The sequence below is a fragment of the Python bivittatus genome, unplaced genomic scaffold, assembly GCF_059951505.1.
Source record: "Python bivittatus isolate LINGU-HERP-01145 unplaced genomic scaffold, Pbiv_v1 ctg000480_np1212, whole genome shotgun sequence".
NCBI classification, from domain to species: Eukaryota; Metazoa; Chordata; class Lepidosauria; order Squamata; family Pythonidae; genus Python; species Python bivittatus.
The window spans coordinates 11,584,723-11,604,020 of record NW_028277075.1 but is presented as its reverse complement, the minus strand read 5'-3'; the positions used below and the strand labels follow the sequence as shown (position 1 = coordinate 11,604,020).

Here is a 19,298-nt window from a genome sequence, read left to right as displayed (position 1 = left end):
TCCAAGAAAGAAGTGTTCCAGTCTGTACCTCCAGGTACAAGTGAGAGAAACTGGGGAAAAAGAGTGAGATGTATTAAAGGCTCCAGAGTGAAACTTGAAGATGGGAGTAGAGCTGGGTTCCTCAACCTCAGCAACTTTAAGATGGGTGGACTTCAACTCCCAGAATTCCCCAGCCAGCCATGCTGGTTGGGGAATTCTGGGACTTGAAGTCCACCCATCTTAAAGTTGCTACAGTTGAGAAACCCTGGAGTAGAGGACAGCAGAATGAAAGACACATGTTCCAGGTTTTTGGTGAAAGCATAACTAGAAACATTCTCTACAATATTTCAGTTTGTGGCTTAATTAATAAAATATTTTAAATGTGTAAGCATGGGTCATGGCCCATGCTATGAACCAGCCTTCTCTAACCTGATGCCCTCCAATTATATTAGACAACAACTCTCAGCTTCCCCAAATTGTCGTTTAGAGTGCACCAGGTTGGACATGGCTGCTGTAGACTAAAGAAAATTAAAGGATTATCTTCTGCTAGCCATTACATCATTTGCTACATTTCCTCACAAATTTCAACAGCCATTATTGCTGCCATGGCCACTACTTTATTTCCGGTTGTCTTCTCTTCCAATTCACTTTTGTTCTTGACTTTTCCTGGTTTTTATTTCTTCACCTCCCCAGTCCCTGAACATCTTTCTTCTCTCTCCTGACCTAGCAATCTCTGGAGTCATTTTACCCTTAACACATCATTAGATTATTCTCCAGCTGATGCCAGCACTTCCAAATTTAATGCAGGTAGAAGAGAGTTCTATTTTCTCAATTTTCTAAGCTCAATTTTCTATTGAGCCACTATCCAAGGCTAAATTTCTATGGCAGCCCTAAGTGCTTAGAGTTTCTTTATCAGTTTGTTCATTTCCCTGAATTGTCGAGAAGACTCACGTGAAGCACAAGATAATCCTCAGTGTTCCTAATGGCCATCCTTTGAGTGGGTTAGCAAACACAGAGCAATACATTCACCACATGAGTTTTGGAAGGTAGCATAATCAAACATACAGCCCTGAAATAAAAGCATTTCTTTTCTTAGTGACTTTGGATATTTCTTATATGACTGATCTTCCCAAATTTAAATCAATACAGTATTTACTTTCGATGCTTCAGTAACTAATACCTTCCTTACCCACCCTCAGGCAATGAAAGCTGGAATTAAATCCTGGCCCCAGGAAAGTGAGAGTTCTTGGTTTCAATGTTCCAGAAGGATGAGTAAAATTAAAACACTTGTGATTTGCTCAACATACGTGGATGTGTACTTTATGCTGAAACAACATAGGCTAGGGAAAAATACACAGCTTGAGTTATTATTAACTGTTTCCCTTTAAAGGAACATGTTATCTTCTCACATTGTTTCTCAGTTGTTCAGAATCCAGTCTGTTTTTTACTAACTGCTGTGATGATGAAGGATTTGAGCTTACTTACAGTGCATTCGGAAAGTATTCAGACCCCCTTCACTTTTTTCAATTTTGTTATGTTGGAGCCTGATACTACAATCGTTCAAATTCATTTTTTTCCCTCATTAATCTACACCCAATACCCCATGATTATGAAGTGAAAACAGAATTTTAGAAATGTCTGTAAATTTATTAAAAAGGAAAAACTGAAATATCACATTGGAATAAGTATTCAGACAAGACTTATGCAACACTTGTTGCAACACTTTGCAACAACACTTGAAATTTAGCTCAGGTGCCTCCCATTTCTCTTGATTGTTGCTGAGCTGTTTCTACACCTTGATTAGAGTCCACCTGTGCTAAATTAAATTGATTGGACATGATTTGGAAAGGCACACAGCTCTCTATAGAAAGCCTCACAGCTGACAATGCATACTGTATCAGAGCAAAAGCCATGAGGTCAAAGGAACTGCCTGCAGAGCTCAGAGACAGGGTTATTGCAAGGCACAGATCTGGGGAAGGCTACAAAAAAAATTCTGCTGCACTGAAGGTTCCCAAGAGCACAGTGGCCTCCATAATTCTCAAATGGAAGAAGTTTGGCACAACCAGGATTCTTCCAAAAGCTGGTTGCCCAGCCAAACTGAGCAACTGGGGGAGAAGAGCCTTAGTAAGAGAGGTGACCAAGAACCCGATGGTCACTCTGACTGAGCTCCAGAGATCCTGTGTGGAGATGGGACAAAGTTCCAGAAGGACACCCATCACTGCAGCCCTCCATCGATCTGGGCTTTATGGCAGAGAGGCTAGACAGAAGCCTATCCTCAGTGCAGAACACATGAAAGCCTCCTTGGAGTTTGCAAAAAAGCACCTGAAGGACTCTCAGACTGTGAGGAACAAGATTCTCTGGTCTGGTGAAACCAAGATTGAAGTGTTTGGCCTCAATTCTAAATGTTATGTCTGGAGGAAACCAGGCACCGCTCATCACCTGCCCAATACCATCCCAACAGAGAGGATTTGCGAAGAAGAATGGCAGAAAATCCCCCAATCCAGGTTTGCAAAGCTTGTTGCGTCATAATGAAAAAGACTTGAGGCTGTAATTGCTGCCAAAGGTGCTTCAACAGAGTACTGAATAAAGGGTCTGAATACTTATGCCAGTGTGATATTTGTTTTTTTTTAAAAATTTACAGACATTTCTAAAATTCTGTTTTCACTTTGTCATTATGGGGTACTGAGTGCAGATTAATGAGAAAAAAAAATGAATTTGAATGATTGTAGTATCAGGCTGCAACGTAACAAAATTGAAAAAAGTGAAGGGGGTCAGAATACTTTCTGAATGCATTGTATGTATTACAATTGTTACGCTATCCATCTCTAAGAAATTGGGGCAGCTTCTAAGTACATTAAAACATTTACTAGTTGAATCATCAGTAATAAAAAGAACACACAGCACTTTTTTTAAAAAAATGTACTCTACACATCCTTTGCTATCCAATGATTGCATGAACAGAAAAGGCCTATAATATTTTCAAGAGGTCTGAAGATTCAAGCATAGGTGGGCTTTTACTGAAAGAAATTCAGTAAGCTGATTCAGAGAAAGTCAGTCTGCCTGCTATAGATGACCATATTTTAGCTATGACATATTCAACTTCTCACCATGAGAGTACAGGAGCATCATGGATTTGTATGGGAATAGGGTTTCATATGATAATGCTAGCACCATCTGTGGTACCCAGAAGCATGCTGTATATTACTGGAGCATGGCTAGCAGTGAGCAGGCAGATTTTCCAATAAACTCAGCTTTTAAACAATTTCCATGGCATCCTCTTCCTTCAGTCCAAAGCTAAGGCCAATGAGAGAATCAGAATGGATATTTAAGCCATGGTAGGAAAGGAAAACATATTTAACTGGATGCAGTCTGCTTTCAAATACTGTACATTGTACTTCCCAATGTTGAATTATCTCACTAACACATGTATGCATGCCTACCATATGGTGGATATAACAGAACCCTAAAAATCTCAAAGTGGAGAAATAACAATGCTTGACCATTGCTTTGAGTTTTTGTTAGGTGTGAAGAGATCACTGCAACATTGCCCCATATTTGATCAGGTTTAGGCTCAGTGTCTGCAGTAACTATAGAAATAATGTATTTGGACTTAAAAGAACTAAATTAGCTAAAAGGCATATATAATTTAATTATGTAGGGGTCTGAACTAAAATAAGCACTATAAAGTTGCCATTTTACATAGAAATGCTACTGGGGATTTTAGAACCATTTTTAACTGGACAATGCAATCCCAATAATTTATCCGATCTGTGGAAAATTTCAGTACAGGTAATCCTTGTTTAACAACCTCTTGTTCAGCAACCATTTGAAGTAATGATGGTGCTGAGCAAGGAGACCTATGACTGGGTCCTTGTAGTTGCAGCCATTGCAGCATCCCTGCAGTCACATGATTGTGATTCAGGCACTTGGCAACTGGCTTGCAGTTACAATGGCCACAGCATCCTGTGGTCATGTGATCACCATTTGTGACATTCATTGCTGGCTTTTGACAAACAAAGTCAATGGGGAAGCTGGCAGGAGGTTGCAAATGGCGGTCATGTAACACTGTGCTTAATGATTGCATGGGATTCACTTAACTCCGGCAACTGGAACTGCCACAACTGCCATCATAAGTTGGTAAAGACAACATGCTTTATGACTATTGTTTAGTGATGGACTTTCTCATCCCAATTACCATAGTTAAGCAATGGCTACCTGTATATGAATTTGATTCCAGATGATGACACCTAGAAAAGAGTTTCTAGATGTGATAAAAAGTAATCATGCTGTATTACCTCTTGATGAGCTTTTCATGTCATAATGAAATATGAAATAATATTAATTCATTCTATTTGACACTGTAATATGCATCCTAAAATATAATTAAAACATAGAAGGCCCAGAGGACTTTCCCAAGGCTGTTCAGTTAGAATTACTATAATTAATAACATACTTTTTTTTTTGCTTGTCTTCTTTAAAACAGGTGCTATCTTATAACTGAAGTGACAGCTGAATGTGATTCTTCAAAGATGAATGAGATGAGACTATAGGGAAAATCTGACACAGAAGAGAACTGTAGGTGGAGAGGCAAGCTGTATAACAATGACTCTGAAAGAGAGCTTTGGGGAAAGCTGGCTTCTTGTGATAGGTACTCACAGATGAATTGATCCTGTAGGTAGAATCTCTGGCACAAAATAGATGCCTCTTGACAAATATCACTGCATACCCCCAATGAAAGTTTTTCAATAAACATTCCCCCATTTTTTTCTCTTTACCATGTGCTCTGAATAAGACAGGAGCTTAGCTCCAATAGGCAACTGAACTTCACAAATGGCAGGTCTAGCTCACAAGAAAATTGGTCTGAGAACATGCTGCAGACTTTAAAAAAATCCCATTTCCCCCTTTTGTTCTTGGCAGTCTCAAAATCCAGGCTGTTCAAGCATGCACTCATTTTTGCAGTAAGCGTTTTTTTTTTTTATAACGTGTCAGTCTATACTGTAAAGTAGGTCAGTATTCATTTGAAAAAAAAAACTATACAGACAGTTTATTTGAATATGTGAGGGGAAAAAAGCTCCTTTTCAGTCCTTGTAAGCATGGTGTCCTCTATGACATAGAAAAGCACTTAAACCAAGAGGCTTATCCATCAGGGCAGAATGATGGGCATTTTATGCAATGATTTTTTATTATACATGCCCACCTTTAGATAGGTAAGCAATCAGTGTTACAATCACTCCAACATAGACCCCTGTGCCAATGGTAATTGAAAGTGCAGCGAGGAATAGTGCTCGTCGAGAAGCTGAGCTTGCCTGGTGAAAGTCCCCCTTGGAGATGGCCTTACTTGTCTGGAAACAAACAAAACAATACTTCGGTTACTATATAATATATTATTCACCGTAACCTCTAATAGCTAATATTAGCTAATAGCTAATATCATCTGTTTTTCAGCAAAGGAGTCATCTTCATGTCTACTGAAAATTAGTTCTGTCTGGGTGGGATGAATAAAGCAATTTAATTCTATTATAGTCTTAGATTGAAAACGAATGTAAAGTTATGGTTCTGATGTAGACCAGAGAGACCCAGGTTCAAATAACCACTCAGCCATAAAGTTTATTGGATTACCTTGAGTCAATCACTACCAATATAACTAAACTCACAGGATTTCTGTGAAGATTCTCTCTCTCCACCCATCTCATATTTTGATATACGAATTGTAAACCAATCGCAATATAAACAAACATTTTGCAATCTATCTGTCAATCAGTGTCACAAATGCTGTCCAAGGACAAAGATCAAAGTCTGGTTATGATATCTGGGAGCGCTGAGAGCTGTTTGCTGGTTGTATTGGCAAACAATATGGAATGTTTCATTCCTGCCTCGTCCAACATTTATCCATTCCTTCAGTTATGGTATTTTATTGGTTCTCATATATATTTCCTTTGAAATAAATTGATCCAATTTCACTAAAATACTTGCATGTTATATTCACACAACAGGCATAACCCAGCCAGCTTCTTAATGATAATTCTAGCAGCACATTTATTAAATGTATAGGCCAACTCCATCATGACTCTGGGTGGTGTACAGCATGAAACAATAAAAGCAGAATAAAACAAAACCAAGCATCCAGAAAAAGAATGCCAACACCATGAGATCAAATAGCCCACAAGGAATCTACCAATCACTCTAGTCCAAGGCCTGGGGAAGAACCAGGTTTTAAGGGCTCATTTCAATAGGGCTTCGGGGGTATGCAAATCTTGGGGGGGCATCACTCTAGAGGCAGACGCTGCAACAGAGAAGGCCCATGTCCTGTATTCCATCAGATGACCCTCTTTAATTGATGGGATCCAAAGCATGCCAATACTGCCTGATATTATAAAGGTGGGCAGAAACTACAGAAGACAGTCCTGCAAATAACCACTAGGCTCTATGCCATGAAAAAATTTATAGGCGATAAAAAGCACCTTGAATTTCATCTGGAAGTCTCCTAGTAACCAGAGCAGTTCAAGAAGGAGAGGTATTATGTGGGAATACTGTGGCATGCCCATAACTGCCCGTGGCACTGAACCAGCTGCAGCTTTCAAGTGGCCTTCAAGAACAGCCCCATGTATGGCACATTGCAATAGTTCAATGCAAGTGACCAAGCATGAGTGATAGTCCTAGGAGCCTCCCAGTCCAGGTATTGGTGCAATTGGCAGAAGCTGTGAGCCCAAGAAGATCCCCAAATCACACACCAGTCTTGTAACCCCATTCAAGACTAAAGATGGAACATCTTCAGATCTGGGTGGTCCAATAATCACGGCTACTTGTTCTTGTCAGGGTTGAGCTCCCCATCCAGAGCTGCACAGCTTCCAGACACTAGGAGAAGACCCTGACAGCATCACTTGGTTAAGTTGTACAGCTAGGCATTGTCAGCATACTGATGATACCTGATCCCAAACAGATGGATGACCTGACCCAGCAGCCTCATGTAGATTTGTCAGGGGTCTCTAGCTTGATCTCTTCTCCCCCACCCCACCAGTATCAGCTGGACCTGACCACAGAGAAAGGAGAACCACTTCAACATCATGCCTTCCTAATCCCTAGAGTTGGGATTATATCTAATCCCTATATACTAAATAGTATATACCTATATATTATATATGGCATTTTGGAACTATGTTGGTTCTTGTATGCGCTGACCCTTTTTTCTTTTCTTCATAATTGAATGTCTTTTAGGCCATGTCCAGTTAGGATTCTCCAGAAGTAAGATATTCTAACCAAGCACATTACATCCCTAGGCACATGGTCCTGTGTCAACAGAAGGCCATCTCACAAAGGTCTTTCTCATAATGCACCCATTCCTTTCCACGGAGCCTCTCCCAAACCAAAATGTTGAACCAAGAGCAAAAGGAAATTTCCCCCCCACATCTACCTTGAGTACCCATTTTGCATAGTTCAGGGATCAAGGAAGCGTGAGTTTAACTCTACTTTTTTAAAAAGCTGCACCGCTACTGTGGAGTGCTAACTTTGTCTTCCCATTCCCAAGCCTCTTAGGTTCCCCACAATGATTCTTCGAGACTTGCGGAGGAATCCCCACAAGCCCCATAGTGGCAGGAACACATTGTTCCATTTGTTGGCATCACTGAACTTGCTCATAATGGCTGCATTAATAGGGTGAACAGCAGTGGCTTTTCAGCTGTTGGTTCAGTACACTGGGTGGAATGCTGCTTCATCAAGTACTATGAGGATTGATTTGATTCCTTGGGAAATGTCAGGTTTGGAATCTGAACATTAGAATTATACAGAATTAAGCCCTTTATAACACCCAAGGAGTTATTTCACTGTCTCCAAAACACATACACACAACCAGACAGTGTTCCTTTGAAGTAAGCATGATCACAGACTTTGTTTTGTATTCTAGAGGGTATCTTGCTGCTTAGATTCCTACTAGTGTTATATCCTTCAAAAGGTCTACATTATTCCTTTGAGCTTAATGATTTGTGCCTCTGACAGATGTTGTTTCATTTCCACCTTCTTCACATTGTCTCCCTTCCCAACAATAACAATATTGCTGCTTGCTAAAAAAAAAGAAAAGATAAGAAAGGAAAAAAAAGAAATAAATTGGTGTTGGGAGCAGAAATTTTTATTTTTTATTTTCTATATTTGACTGATCAATATTAGGGTTTAGTCTCTTCATAAGATTTTCTGTATCACGTGGCTACCATCTAGAGGTCATCTGGATCTGTGCAGCCCTTCTGTGTGGCCTGCATCAGCTGCTGGATAAGTCTTACTGTACAGCTGCAGTGGGGTACTTTAAGGTATTTTGATTCTTGTGCTGAGGCAGCAACGACTCCAAAGATAATTTGTGTTTGTGCGCCTTTGAGTCATTCTTGATTCCTGGCAATTGCTTGGACAAGTTGATGCAGTTTTCCTTGCAAAATTTTTGGAAGTGGCTTACCATTACCTTCTTCATGGGGCTGAGAGAGAGAGTTTGGCACAAAGTCATCCAGCTGGCTTTATGTCCAAGGCAAGACTAGAACTCATGCTCTCCCAGTTTCTAGCTGGGTGCCTTAACTACTACCAAACTGGCTCTCAAAGACAATAGACCAGTGCAGTGAATAAAGTAGCCATGGAAGCCAGGGTTCCAATCTCCACTGCAGCAAAACAACAATACCAGCAGCTGGACAGAAAAGGGTCAATTAGAGAGGAGTAGGCTGCTGACCTGAACTGCAGTTTCCCAAAGCTCCTCCTCCATGTCTAGTAAATTGTCCACATGGGAGGTCTTGTGCTGGGATAAGAGGGAAAGCGCTAATTCCATATCAGAACACCTAAAGCCAACGTTGGGCTGGATGCTGGTGAGCCTAAAGCCCATCCTGATTGTGGTTTAAATGGCTTTTAACATTTGTGTCTTATATCTCCTTTTGCTGTTTGGTCATTGTAAATTACACTTGACATTTTGGGTGGGAGGAATATGGGGCACAGCAGGGGAGATAATCATGCAGAGTGGGTGGATCCGTGTCACACTGATGGGTAGGGCTGGGATTTTCTGTTGTTTCTTGGTTTTGGAAAACCAAGTAGGGAAAGTATCAACTAGGCTTCAAACAAAGGAAGAACACTGACCTCTTCTATGCTTCATTTTGGCCACCATGAGCTCTCAAGAAATAAGTAGCTGTTCGCTACTGATTCTCTCTTCCCTGTAGCTATTAGGTTGCAATGTTAATTGGTTTTACCAGTGGGCTCTTTCACTGGTTCTTTCCCCAATGCTTTTGCATGTCTGTGTATGTCTATCCATGTGAGTTGGATCCAGAATCTGCTTCTCACAAATGAAAGGCTCCTTCCATCCCCAGAAGGTTTCTCATTTAGAGGTCCTACTGATGGAAAGGAGGAGGTGATTCTGATTGATTTTCTTTTCCTGTCTCCAGATCTGCTCTCTGAAGGGCTAGAATAGTGAGGGAGGTAGTACTGGGGGCTAAAAGAGAGAAAGGGGCTAAGAAAGATGGCTTGCTTTCTCTCTTTTTTCAGTTCTTGGTACCTTTCTGAATGAACTTCCCATCCTGACAATGTGCCAGTAGTGCAAAAGAATTTGCATTCAATCCATTGCTTTTTAAAATGATGGTTGTATTTTAATGTTGTATTATAAATTGTTTTCAAACTACACATTATAAGGTATAGTGAATATCCTATAAATAAAGTTAAACTGGACCTTAACATAGCCTATATTTAAAGACTATATAATGCTTACAGCTAATTTTTGTATTTATATATTATTATTTCTTAGGTTTTAATTTCTCCAGGGTCAATCTGACAGCATAATTCAGCATAAATCAGTAGAAATCAATTGGTATTATGTAAAAAGCAATCTTCATATTGAAATGTTTTAAACCGCTTTTATTTCCTTCTGCAAAATTATCATACAGCAGAAAGGTAGTAGGTATAATCCTGGGGTCCCCCAGTGTGGCATCCAACAGTGTCAACATACTTACAGATACTTCCCTTGGTGCTCACCAAGCAGCTGCTCTTATTTTTACATACTGTATATATATATTTAAAAGGAAACAGGTATGCCAGCTTCCAGTATCATCTTCATTTCTGATATTGTCTTTGGACCCAGAAGGTCCCTTTACATTTTCTTAGAAAATAAAACTGATTAGTGACTGCAGCCCTGTGCTTTGTCGAGCTGTGTGCATTCCGACCCGAACAATGGCAAAGGAAGCAGGAATAGCAGGGTGTTTTTTGCAGGAACGAAGAAGCTGATTCTACCAAATCAGCAGGTCATGACCAGGATCGTAAGCAACCATTGTGTGAGTTCCCAAAACATGCTCTCTAAATTTCAGGCCCAGCCCCAAAGAGTTGGGGACAACTGGTATATTCTCTGTGGATCTCAGTCAAGCGTTTTGTAAGTGTCAGAAAGGAAATTACCACTTAAACTGAAAATGATGGGCATAGTAGTGGTTAAAAAGAAATAGACAAACTATTTTTACCTCCCTGGTTAAAATGATACAAGTGCACTTGTTCAATAAAGGAACTGTGAAACAAGAAGTTGCTACTAAACTCTGTGAATGATACCAGGCCTTTTAAGTACAGTGGTACCTTGGGTCACGAACTTAATTCATTCCGCGACTCTGGTCACAACCCGAATTGGTCGCGACCCGAATCAAATTTTCCCATAAGGTTCAATGTAAATACGGTTAATCCGTTCTGACCCCTACGAATTTGGTCGCCAACCGATTTTGGTCGCGACCTGAATCAAATTTTCCCATAAGGTTCAATGTAAATATGGTTAATCGGTTCTGAACCATATGTATTTTTTTTTTAAACCACAAAAATATGACACAAAGTACAGTACAGTACAGTACGAAGAGAGAGAACACTAACCTTACTTGAGGCGTGGAGGACAGGAAGGTGGATGGGGAGGCGGTTATTGCTTGGAGGGAGAGTCCCCCTCCCTACAGGAAGCCACAACCACGTGTCACAGCAGGGAAAATGGCCGCGGATCCTGTTTGTCACCCAATGCGGAGTTCACGAACGGAAGCAAAATTTTGAGGACGGTGCTGTTCGTGACCCAAATTGGTCATGAACAGAAGTGTTCGTGACCCGAGGTACCACTGTACTGGGTATTAAATGAAATGGAATAAAATAATACATTGTGGGGCAATATTACAAGTAGTTCTCGGTTAATGGCGGTAATTGGGACAGGAACTTCCATTGCTAAACGATGCGGTTGTAAAATGTGATGTCATGTGACCACATGACTTAGTGATGGCAATCCCTGCAGTCCCCATAGCTGTCATTAAGGATTGTGGGTCGTTAAGCAAGGACCTCCTCGCAGCTTCCTGCCAGCTTCCAACAACCAAAGTCAGTGGGGAAGCAGGTAGGAAGTTGCAAGTTGCAGGTGGCTTGCAAGCACGCTGGCAGGCAGTAAGTGGCTGCTGCTGGGTGGGGGAGGGTGCGCAAGGATGCACAGGTGGCTGGTGAGGCGCAGGGCGAGTGCAGAGGGACTGGAGGAGGGTGCATGAGGGTGTGCAAGTGGCTGATGAGGCGCAGCAGAGCTGAGGGTGGCTGCTGCTGGGTGGAGGAGGGTGTGCAAGGGTGCAAGCACTCCAGAGCCGCAGCACGGCAAGAAGCCCTAGAGCTGCGATGCCTCCCCGTGCATGGCTGGGATAGTGAACTCAGCAGAGAGGAGGCAGGCAAAGACAACAAAGGTCAGCTGGAAGGGTGCTGGTGGGGGCAGTCATAAATGCAGGCTGGCTCAAATTTTTATCACATGACTGTGGGGGCACTGCGATGGTCATAAGTTCAAGGACCAGTTACAAGTGCTGTTGTAACTTTGAACGGTTGCTGAAGAGATGGATGTTAAGCGAGGAATACCTATATTGCTTATTTATCACTTATTCAAACAGATTTATTTTCCATCCTTCTAGTTTAGATATGTTATTGTATTTTTTATTATTTGAGACTGAAGAGGAAAAAAAGTTTTACTAATGGATGATCACCATCTGATTTTTAACCTGCTGTATGTTTACATCTACCGTATGCAATTCTTCAAAGTTTATTTATAGTTTTGGACCCAGAAATATTGATACGCTGTGTAGGTTCCTGTGGTCTTTTTTGAAAAGCAATTGGCAATTTTTCATTGCCTACCTTTAATTTTAAATGGATTTTTTTTCATGAAAGGTTTGCCACAGAATGTTATCACTGTGCAAGAATGGAAGAAGCAGATATTTTACTTCTGGCCCCAAATACCTTTTCAGGAGTGGTGCTTCAATATGAGCAGAATAATTGGATGAAAAGCAGCATTAGCTCTGATGGTATACTACTGTGTTCTGTAATGCTTGCCTTCATCATGGTGGCCCCATGGTATTTAATATAATGCCATTGTTTTGGTATTGTATTAAAAAGTCCAATTGTTTGGTCTGTCTTTGTATTTGAACACTTTGGATACAGAATTGTTCAGGATTCTTTTAATACAAAGTAGTGTCTATCCTAGAAGGCCTCAGATTACCTTAAAGTGGGGATGGGACAGCTTGTGGCTTAGGGCTATGTGCAGTCCTCAGCGTACGCTCATGCAGTTCTAGCCTCATTTAAAAAGTTTTTTTGCAAGCTCTTTCAATTTCTGGCAATAGATATCTACCCTTCTTTCCTGCCAGGCAGGGGAGGAAAAAGAGTAAGAAAGATACATGCACGTGTGTGTGTTTGAGAGAAGGAGGAAAGTAGGCTTAGCCACCTTTGGCTCCTGGCCTGTCTGCTACTGGTTTCAGCCCTCTTCCTCACTCACATGTAACTCAGACAGGTTACTCCTGAGCATGGGTGTCTATGGAGGGACAAACGACAGATACGCATCATGACGTTGGGACACAAATTCTGCCTCTTAAGTATTTGCGTGCAACATCAAAAAGCAAGTAGGAAAGGGTGGAGTTTGGGTCATGATGTCATGATACCCATTTCATCTTTTTGGTGTCACTGAGGTTAGGTACAGATGCCAATGCTCCTGGGGAAGTAAAGTCCACAGCAGAAAAAAAAATCTGTCCTTCTTAAAGGACAGATGATGAATCCTGAGTCTCACCTGTTCTTTAACTCAGATCAAAGCAGAAATCTGCTGCAAAACGGAGAAGTCTAATATTTTCCTCCTGTTCAGACATAGACATTACTCATTAGGCATGCAAAGAAGATGATGATCCACAGGGCCAAGTCAGATGGGGGGTAACTTTAGAGCAGTTATTTAATATACATACTATTCACCAGCAGAAGTAGTAATATTATGGGTTTTTTTCCTCAGTCACTAGTTGACTCTAGCTAGGTTTTTTTAAAGAAAAAGTCTACACAGGGAACATTTTACATCTCAGGAAAATTTCAAGTAATTTTAAATTAGGTTTACTACTGTGAAATAGTTGTGGTATAATGAGAAGTTAGTCCTGTCAGGACCCATATATAAAGGCATTTAGTAAGCCAAGACCAGTGTACATACAAGAAGATATTAGTAGATGTGAATTCTTACCCCTTGAGAAAAATAGAAGGCAGCAATTCCCAGAGGCCAAAAACAGCAGAGCATTGAGAAAATGGCTAAACCTAGGTGGTCTCGTGGAGGAAGCATCAGAAAATTATCTTCACTCTCGCTGTCACTTGAAGAGTCACTCTGGAAAGAAAATTAATTCGAGGACAGTGACCAACAGCAAACTGTAAACCTGGCCCACAACGCACCCAGCAGGACTAGAAATCCAAACACTATGCATGTTTAATGTTGCTGCCTTGACAACATATTTCTCCTGATACCTGGTAGGCAAATAACTTTCACAGGGCAGGAAACTTCCCAAGTGAGGAATGTAGTACAGTCTCAATTTATTTTATTTCTTTAGGTGGATTTAAATATACTAGACTCTAGACAGCTTTGGCTGCTGCACATAATAAAAACTGGAATAATAATAATAATAATAATAATAATAATAATAATAATAATAATTCCTAATATGCATCAGGAAAGAACATATAAAACAGAACCAAAACATGCCAAACAAAAACTTACAGGAGCTCACCTACCACCCTGTCCTAAGGCCTGGGAAAATAGCCAAGTTTTCAGTGCTTTATGGAACATCATAAGGGTGGAAGCCATACTACTATTCCAGAGGGCAGGTGTCGCAACAGAGAAGGCAGTAAGTCCAGCCCAAACTCAAGGAACAGAGTCAGCCTCCGGGATGAGGGATCCTTACCTGCCATATAACTGAGATTAATGTGAATAATCCACTGAGAAACGAGATCTAAAAGATGATATTTAGGCACAGTCTCCACCACTGTTTTCCCTCTTAAAAATGAAAATACTTGACACTGCTAGGGAAGCAGATATGCTATCTAGTATGCTGACTGAGAAGTTTCCCCTTGGCTTCAGACCGTAACTCATTTTGTTTGAGTGTCTAACAGATATTTTATAGACTTCAGTAGGATTTCATTGAGACTATAGTAGACGAATGATTTTCAACAATTAATATATTATTTGTAATTTTTAATTTTATGCTGTGTTGATCTACTGAATCCTAGCTTATTTAAGGATGGGGTCGGCAGTCCAGACCCTCCTGTGATTACACTTGTCAAAAAATGAGTGCAAGTTTCACATCATTTTGAGAAAAGAGTCACATGAAAACTGTTGTGAAAACCCTGAACAAGGTTTACCATAATTAAAATATAATAATACAAGAAAAGGGCCAAACTTCCCCAAACTTTTTAACGGAAAAAAGCAGAAAATCTTGGCCATTGTTTCTTTATTTACTATATATTTATACTGCCATACTCCACAAAGACTCATGGAAGTGCACAATTAAATCTGAAAACCAAAACACAATGAAGTAATAAGCTGAATAAAATAAAAATAATAAAATCACAACTTCAGCAGTACAGAAAGAGATACCCAGTGACAAAATGTCAGTTCCCAACATAGCTCTGGAGATCCAAGTGTAGTCTGGATCTTCAGAAGAAGGCTGTTCCAGGTTGTGATGCTGGTAGAGAAAAACACCAATTCCTTGCCCTCTCCCAAATTTCCTGTGCGGTTAGGATCCACATGAAGCAGACAGTCCGGCAGATACCTGGTGCCAAGCCATGTAGGGCGTTATTGATCAAACCAGAACTATACGTTGTATCCAGAAATCTAGGGCAACCAATGCAGCATCTGCAATGAAGGTGTTATATGCAAGTATGGGCTCTTACCTGCTAACATGTGGGCTCCTTTTTCTGCCAAATCTATCAACAGTTGCCTGCTTCTCTCATCCCATGACCAAGAGAAGTATCTTCAGGCTCAACCCCTTGGTCCTGCCAACCTCCCAAATCCTCATTTGTCCAACCACATCTATTTGATTCTGTTGGACAGGCTGGACATTTTGAAAAACCACTTAGACCGGCTTTTCCCCACTCACACAAGCACCCATATCACTCTCATTTACCACTCCCCATTCTTTTCATTAATAAAAACCTTTGAGGCAAGTCTTCCTCCCACTCTATTTTCACTGGAGCTGAGGGAGACTGGTTTCTCTATCTTCCACTTCCACTTTACTTTGGAGAGGGGGTGTTCTTTGCCCAGTTTCTCAAGGCTGCGTACCACCAACCCACCAATATGACCTTTGTCCCTCCCCGTAAGATTGTGATCCCCATGATTAGCAAAAGGCTGCCCTTTCTGGTCTTGTATGATAACAGCAACCAAAAATATAAAATTTGTCTGCATGTGTATGTGTAAGGGGGATGGAAATGGCAAATATATTTGTAAATGTAAAAAGTAATAAGAATACAAAACTAATCCAATAATAATATTGGTGTATAAATAAGGAAAATAAGAATTTAATGTTGTATCAGGCCCAAAAATGTCTGTCTTCAAATCATTTATTTCAGAAGAATCCTAATTTTTATGGGTTTTCTTGTAAGAATTCCCAGGATTTGAGCAAAAGACTGGCCTTTAGGAAAATAAAATAAAGACAGATAAAAATGTTAACAGCTTGAGTTGTACTATATTAGAGTTTTTTTTTTTTTATCGCTTTATAGCTTAGTGTCAAATATATGGGTTAGTAAAAAGTTCAGCTTCTTTCATCTGAACTTGCTTTCCAATTATGGATACTTAGAGTCACAATCTTTTGTTATCAAATAACTCAGTGTGAATTAGTAACACAGAAAATTACAATAATAATAGTGATGATCGTGACAATAGTAATACAGAAACAATGTTAGAACACTACTCACTGCTATCAGCTTCCATCCTTGATGTAAAGCAATTGGCATCCTATTGATTTTACTTTTCTCCCACTGAAACCTGCTTCTTCTGCATTATCTTGCTAAAATATTTCTAGGACATCTATTATTACCTTGGCATTTAAGTAGCATTTTCACCCTCCTAGTTTTCCTCTTATTAAGTATTTTGCAGTATTTTTTCCTCCATACTCTCATTTGACCTTCTTTCCAGCTGCATTTTCACATACTTTTATCTCCTTAATACTGTAGTTTCACACTGGGGGAAAAATGGATTTTACAATTCTATAAGCCATATCTTCTCCATCCCCTTAGTTATGGGGCAAAATGCTAACAATAAAAGTTCTTGAATTACAACATATTTTCATTTTCCCTCTCAAGCTGAATTCTCAATTTACTAGTTGGGGATTTGGGATTTCACTGGAAAATTATTTTTCCTGAGTATTGGTGAACTGGAGAAATTTTTCATCTTTAAGTACATTCCTCACTTAGGTCCTAAGGTCCTAAGCTACTAAAAATTCATCTTAGCTGTGTTATTCTTAACTAATTGTGCTTTAATTTCTAATTCTCTGAAATAAAGGAAGCTGTCTCTTGGGTAGGAACAGTTATCATGTGATAGATATCTCCGTTTTGTCTACTGTTATTGCTTATATATTAAGCATTTAAAATTATTTATTTAAAAATTAGTCCTAAGAATGTGCACTCAGAAGGTTCCAGGTATATATTATGAGTGTACCCTAAGAAATTTACCTCATATTCCTGCAATTCCTCTTCCTCTACTTCATAGGATACTGTTTGGATTTTGATGTCATTTTCCATTAGAGATCGTTCCTGTGTTTCTTGCTCATCAGAAGCATCGGTGGAGGGCTCTTTGTTTTCCATGAAGGTTGTCTCACAATTGTCACCTTTGTTGTCCTTGACTTTGACACTGCTTTCATCCTTCACCAGGATGAAATTTGGACCATACAGTGCTTCAACAGCCAGCTGAAGAGAACTGGCATCCAACAGCTGGTGAGTCCTTGCATTACCTGAATTTTGGAAGATATAGGAATATAATTTGCCATGGCAACGATGGCCATGATAATCCTGGTGATAAGTATAGCTACCATGAAGATGTCCATTGCTCTTGGCCAACAGTGGATTCTGAAGTTCACTCACACTTTCCATTCTCCAAAAATTCAATGTGAGATCCTTCTAAGACAAATTAGTGCCCTGAAGGGAAACAAGCAAACAAAAGGATAATAATGCATAAATTGTAGAAATGAATTAAAGAATTCAGCAATGATTGCATCTGTGCTATACTAAAGATATGTCTGTCTTGGTGGAAATCCAAGGACTGCAACCATATCAGATATGTTCTAGGTTGTATCTTGATCCACAGCACTTGAGCAATGCTCTTTAGAAAAAAATTGATGGAGCTCTCTTTCTTAAATCAATATCAGCTTTTCTTTTGTTCCTGGGATAATGTTCAAAAGTATTACTAAAGAGAACAAAAATACAGAAGAATAAGTCATGATGCAAAGAAATCAACATGGCTTTCACAGAGGAAAATCATATCACACTAACCTTTTTGCTTTTTTGAGAGTGTCAACAATCATGTAGACATGGATGATCAAAGAGTTATATGCTTGGAATTTTCAGAAAGCCTTGGACAAATCTGTCACTGAACTCAAGTGCCATGGGACTGTAGTGCTATCATGGATTTGCATCTGGTTAAAAAATAGAAAACAGAAAGGAGGAATAAACAGGCACTTCTCAGGTGAGATATGTAAAGCTGGTTTCCTCATAAATCAACATTGTGGCTTTTTAATTTGTATATAAATTATATATTTTTAAAAAATGTGTATATAAAGTTTGATGGCCTTGGGTTCAGTCTGCTATTGCTTAACGCCAGGTCTATTTGTAAAAATGTCACATTTGTCTACAAGCTGTTTGTGCATGAATGAGCAGACCTGGCACGTATTACCAAAACATGGTAATGGTTAGGACCCACATATGGCCTTCTCTAAGATTTGCCCTTCTGGGTTTTGGGTCCTTCAGCAGCCACAACTCCAAGGCTTGATGGGTGCATGGTGGTGTTCTTCCATAACACCTTAATTGTAACCAGGGTGCTGCTCTACAATTGATGGGATGAAGGTGCCTCCATATGAAATTGATTATAGCAAAAGTTAGGGATCTTGCTCATGTACTGCCCCTTCTGCTGCTTGATAAGTTCCCTTCCTGAGCTCCTCAACCTTATTGTCAATCTCCTTGATGAGGATGGGATTTGGGAAGAATCAGGAATTCATGGTCTCAGTGGCAACCATGGAATTATCCCAGATAATCTTTGGTCTGACCCTTACACGTATTTATATTTGGATCTCATGTTCATCTTGGAGCAGTTGGCTTGTGATCTGGAGGATGTGCATCAGTCCTTTGCTATGGCCAGATTATTGCCTGATTCAAATGAGATTCATTGTATCCCATAACCTCATTTGAGGTGGGGGAATTAAGATGGTCTGATACAGGTATCTTATGGATCTGGATGGATTCATTCAGCTTGGCAGGATATGGAAAGGTGACTTACGAAGTAACTGGGTCAACATCTTGTATCTGGGACTCATTTTGGGTTGTGGACTTAAGGAAGGTGCTTTGCAGCTTGAGTTCTATTACATATTAGCTGGATCTACATCCCTCTTGCCTTGTTCAGTCAACTGGGGGAATGCATGTGTCTTCACATGTATGGCAGCCTTCTATTTTCCCAGGGCTGAGCAACTGTTTCCCCACTCCCATCTTCTCAAGGCCAGAGTTAAATAACTCTATAGTGGCGAGAGGGTGAAGTAGGGCTCAGCTCTCTCATCCCTGCTTTTTAACATCCACATGAAATCACTTGGAGAAGTCAGCCATTGATTTGGAGTGAGGTATCGTTGACATGCTAATGATAGTTAACTACACATCTCTACTCTAAGCCAAACTGGAAACCTAGTAGATATCTTGTCCCGGTGTCTGGAGGATGTGGAGGCCTGTATAGGATGAAACAAACTAAAACTGAACAAGATGGAACTGGTTCTTGTTGTTGTTTTTAATCTAGAAACCATTTGCTTCTCTGTCAGCTCTGATTTTGACTCTAATGGAATGGTATT

At 40.1% G+C, this 19,298-nt stretch overlaps 1 protein-coding gene across 5 annotated transcripts in view; it reads right to left on the bottom strand.

Annotated features, from left to right (window-relative positions):
- Nucleotides 1-2,717: 2,717 nt before the first annotated feature.
- The window catches only part of SYNDIG1L (synapse differentiation inducing 1 like), a 50,996-nt gene continuing 34,415 nt past the window's right edge, over nt 2,718-19,298 (bottom strand). For 4 of the 5 annotated variants that reach the window (XM_025170820.2, XM_088145333.1, XM_007434661.4 and 1 more), the window contains 4 exons: nt 17,743-17,885; nt 16,927-17,388; nt 13,454-13,591; nt 2,718-5,321 (listed from right to left, as the gene is read on the bottom strand). In XM_025170820.2, coding sequence (XP_025026588.1) covers nt 5,163-5,321; nt 13,454-13,591; nt 16,927-17,343 — 714 coding nt within the window. In that variant the 5' untranslated portion in view covers nt 17,344-17,388; nt 17,743-17,885 and the 3' untranslated portion in view covers nt 2,718-5,162. The remainder of the gene's footprint in view (nt 5,322-13,453; nt 13,592-16,926; nt 17,389-17,742; nt 17,886-19,298) is intronic. The other variant, XM_088145334.1, reaches the window with a different exon arrangement.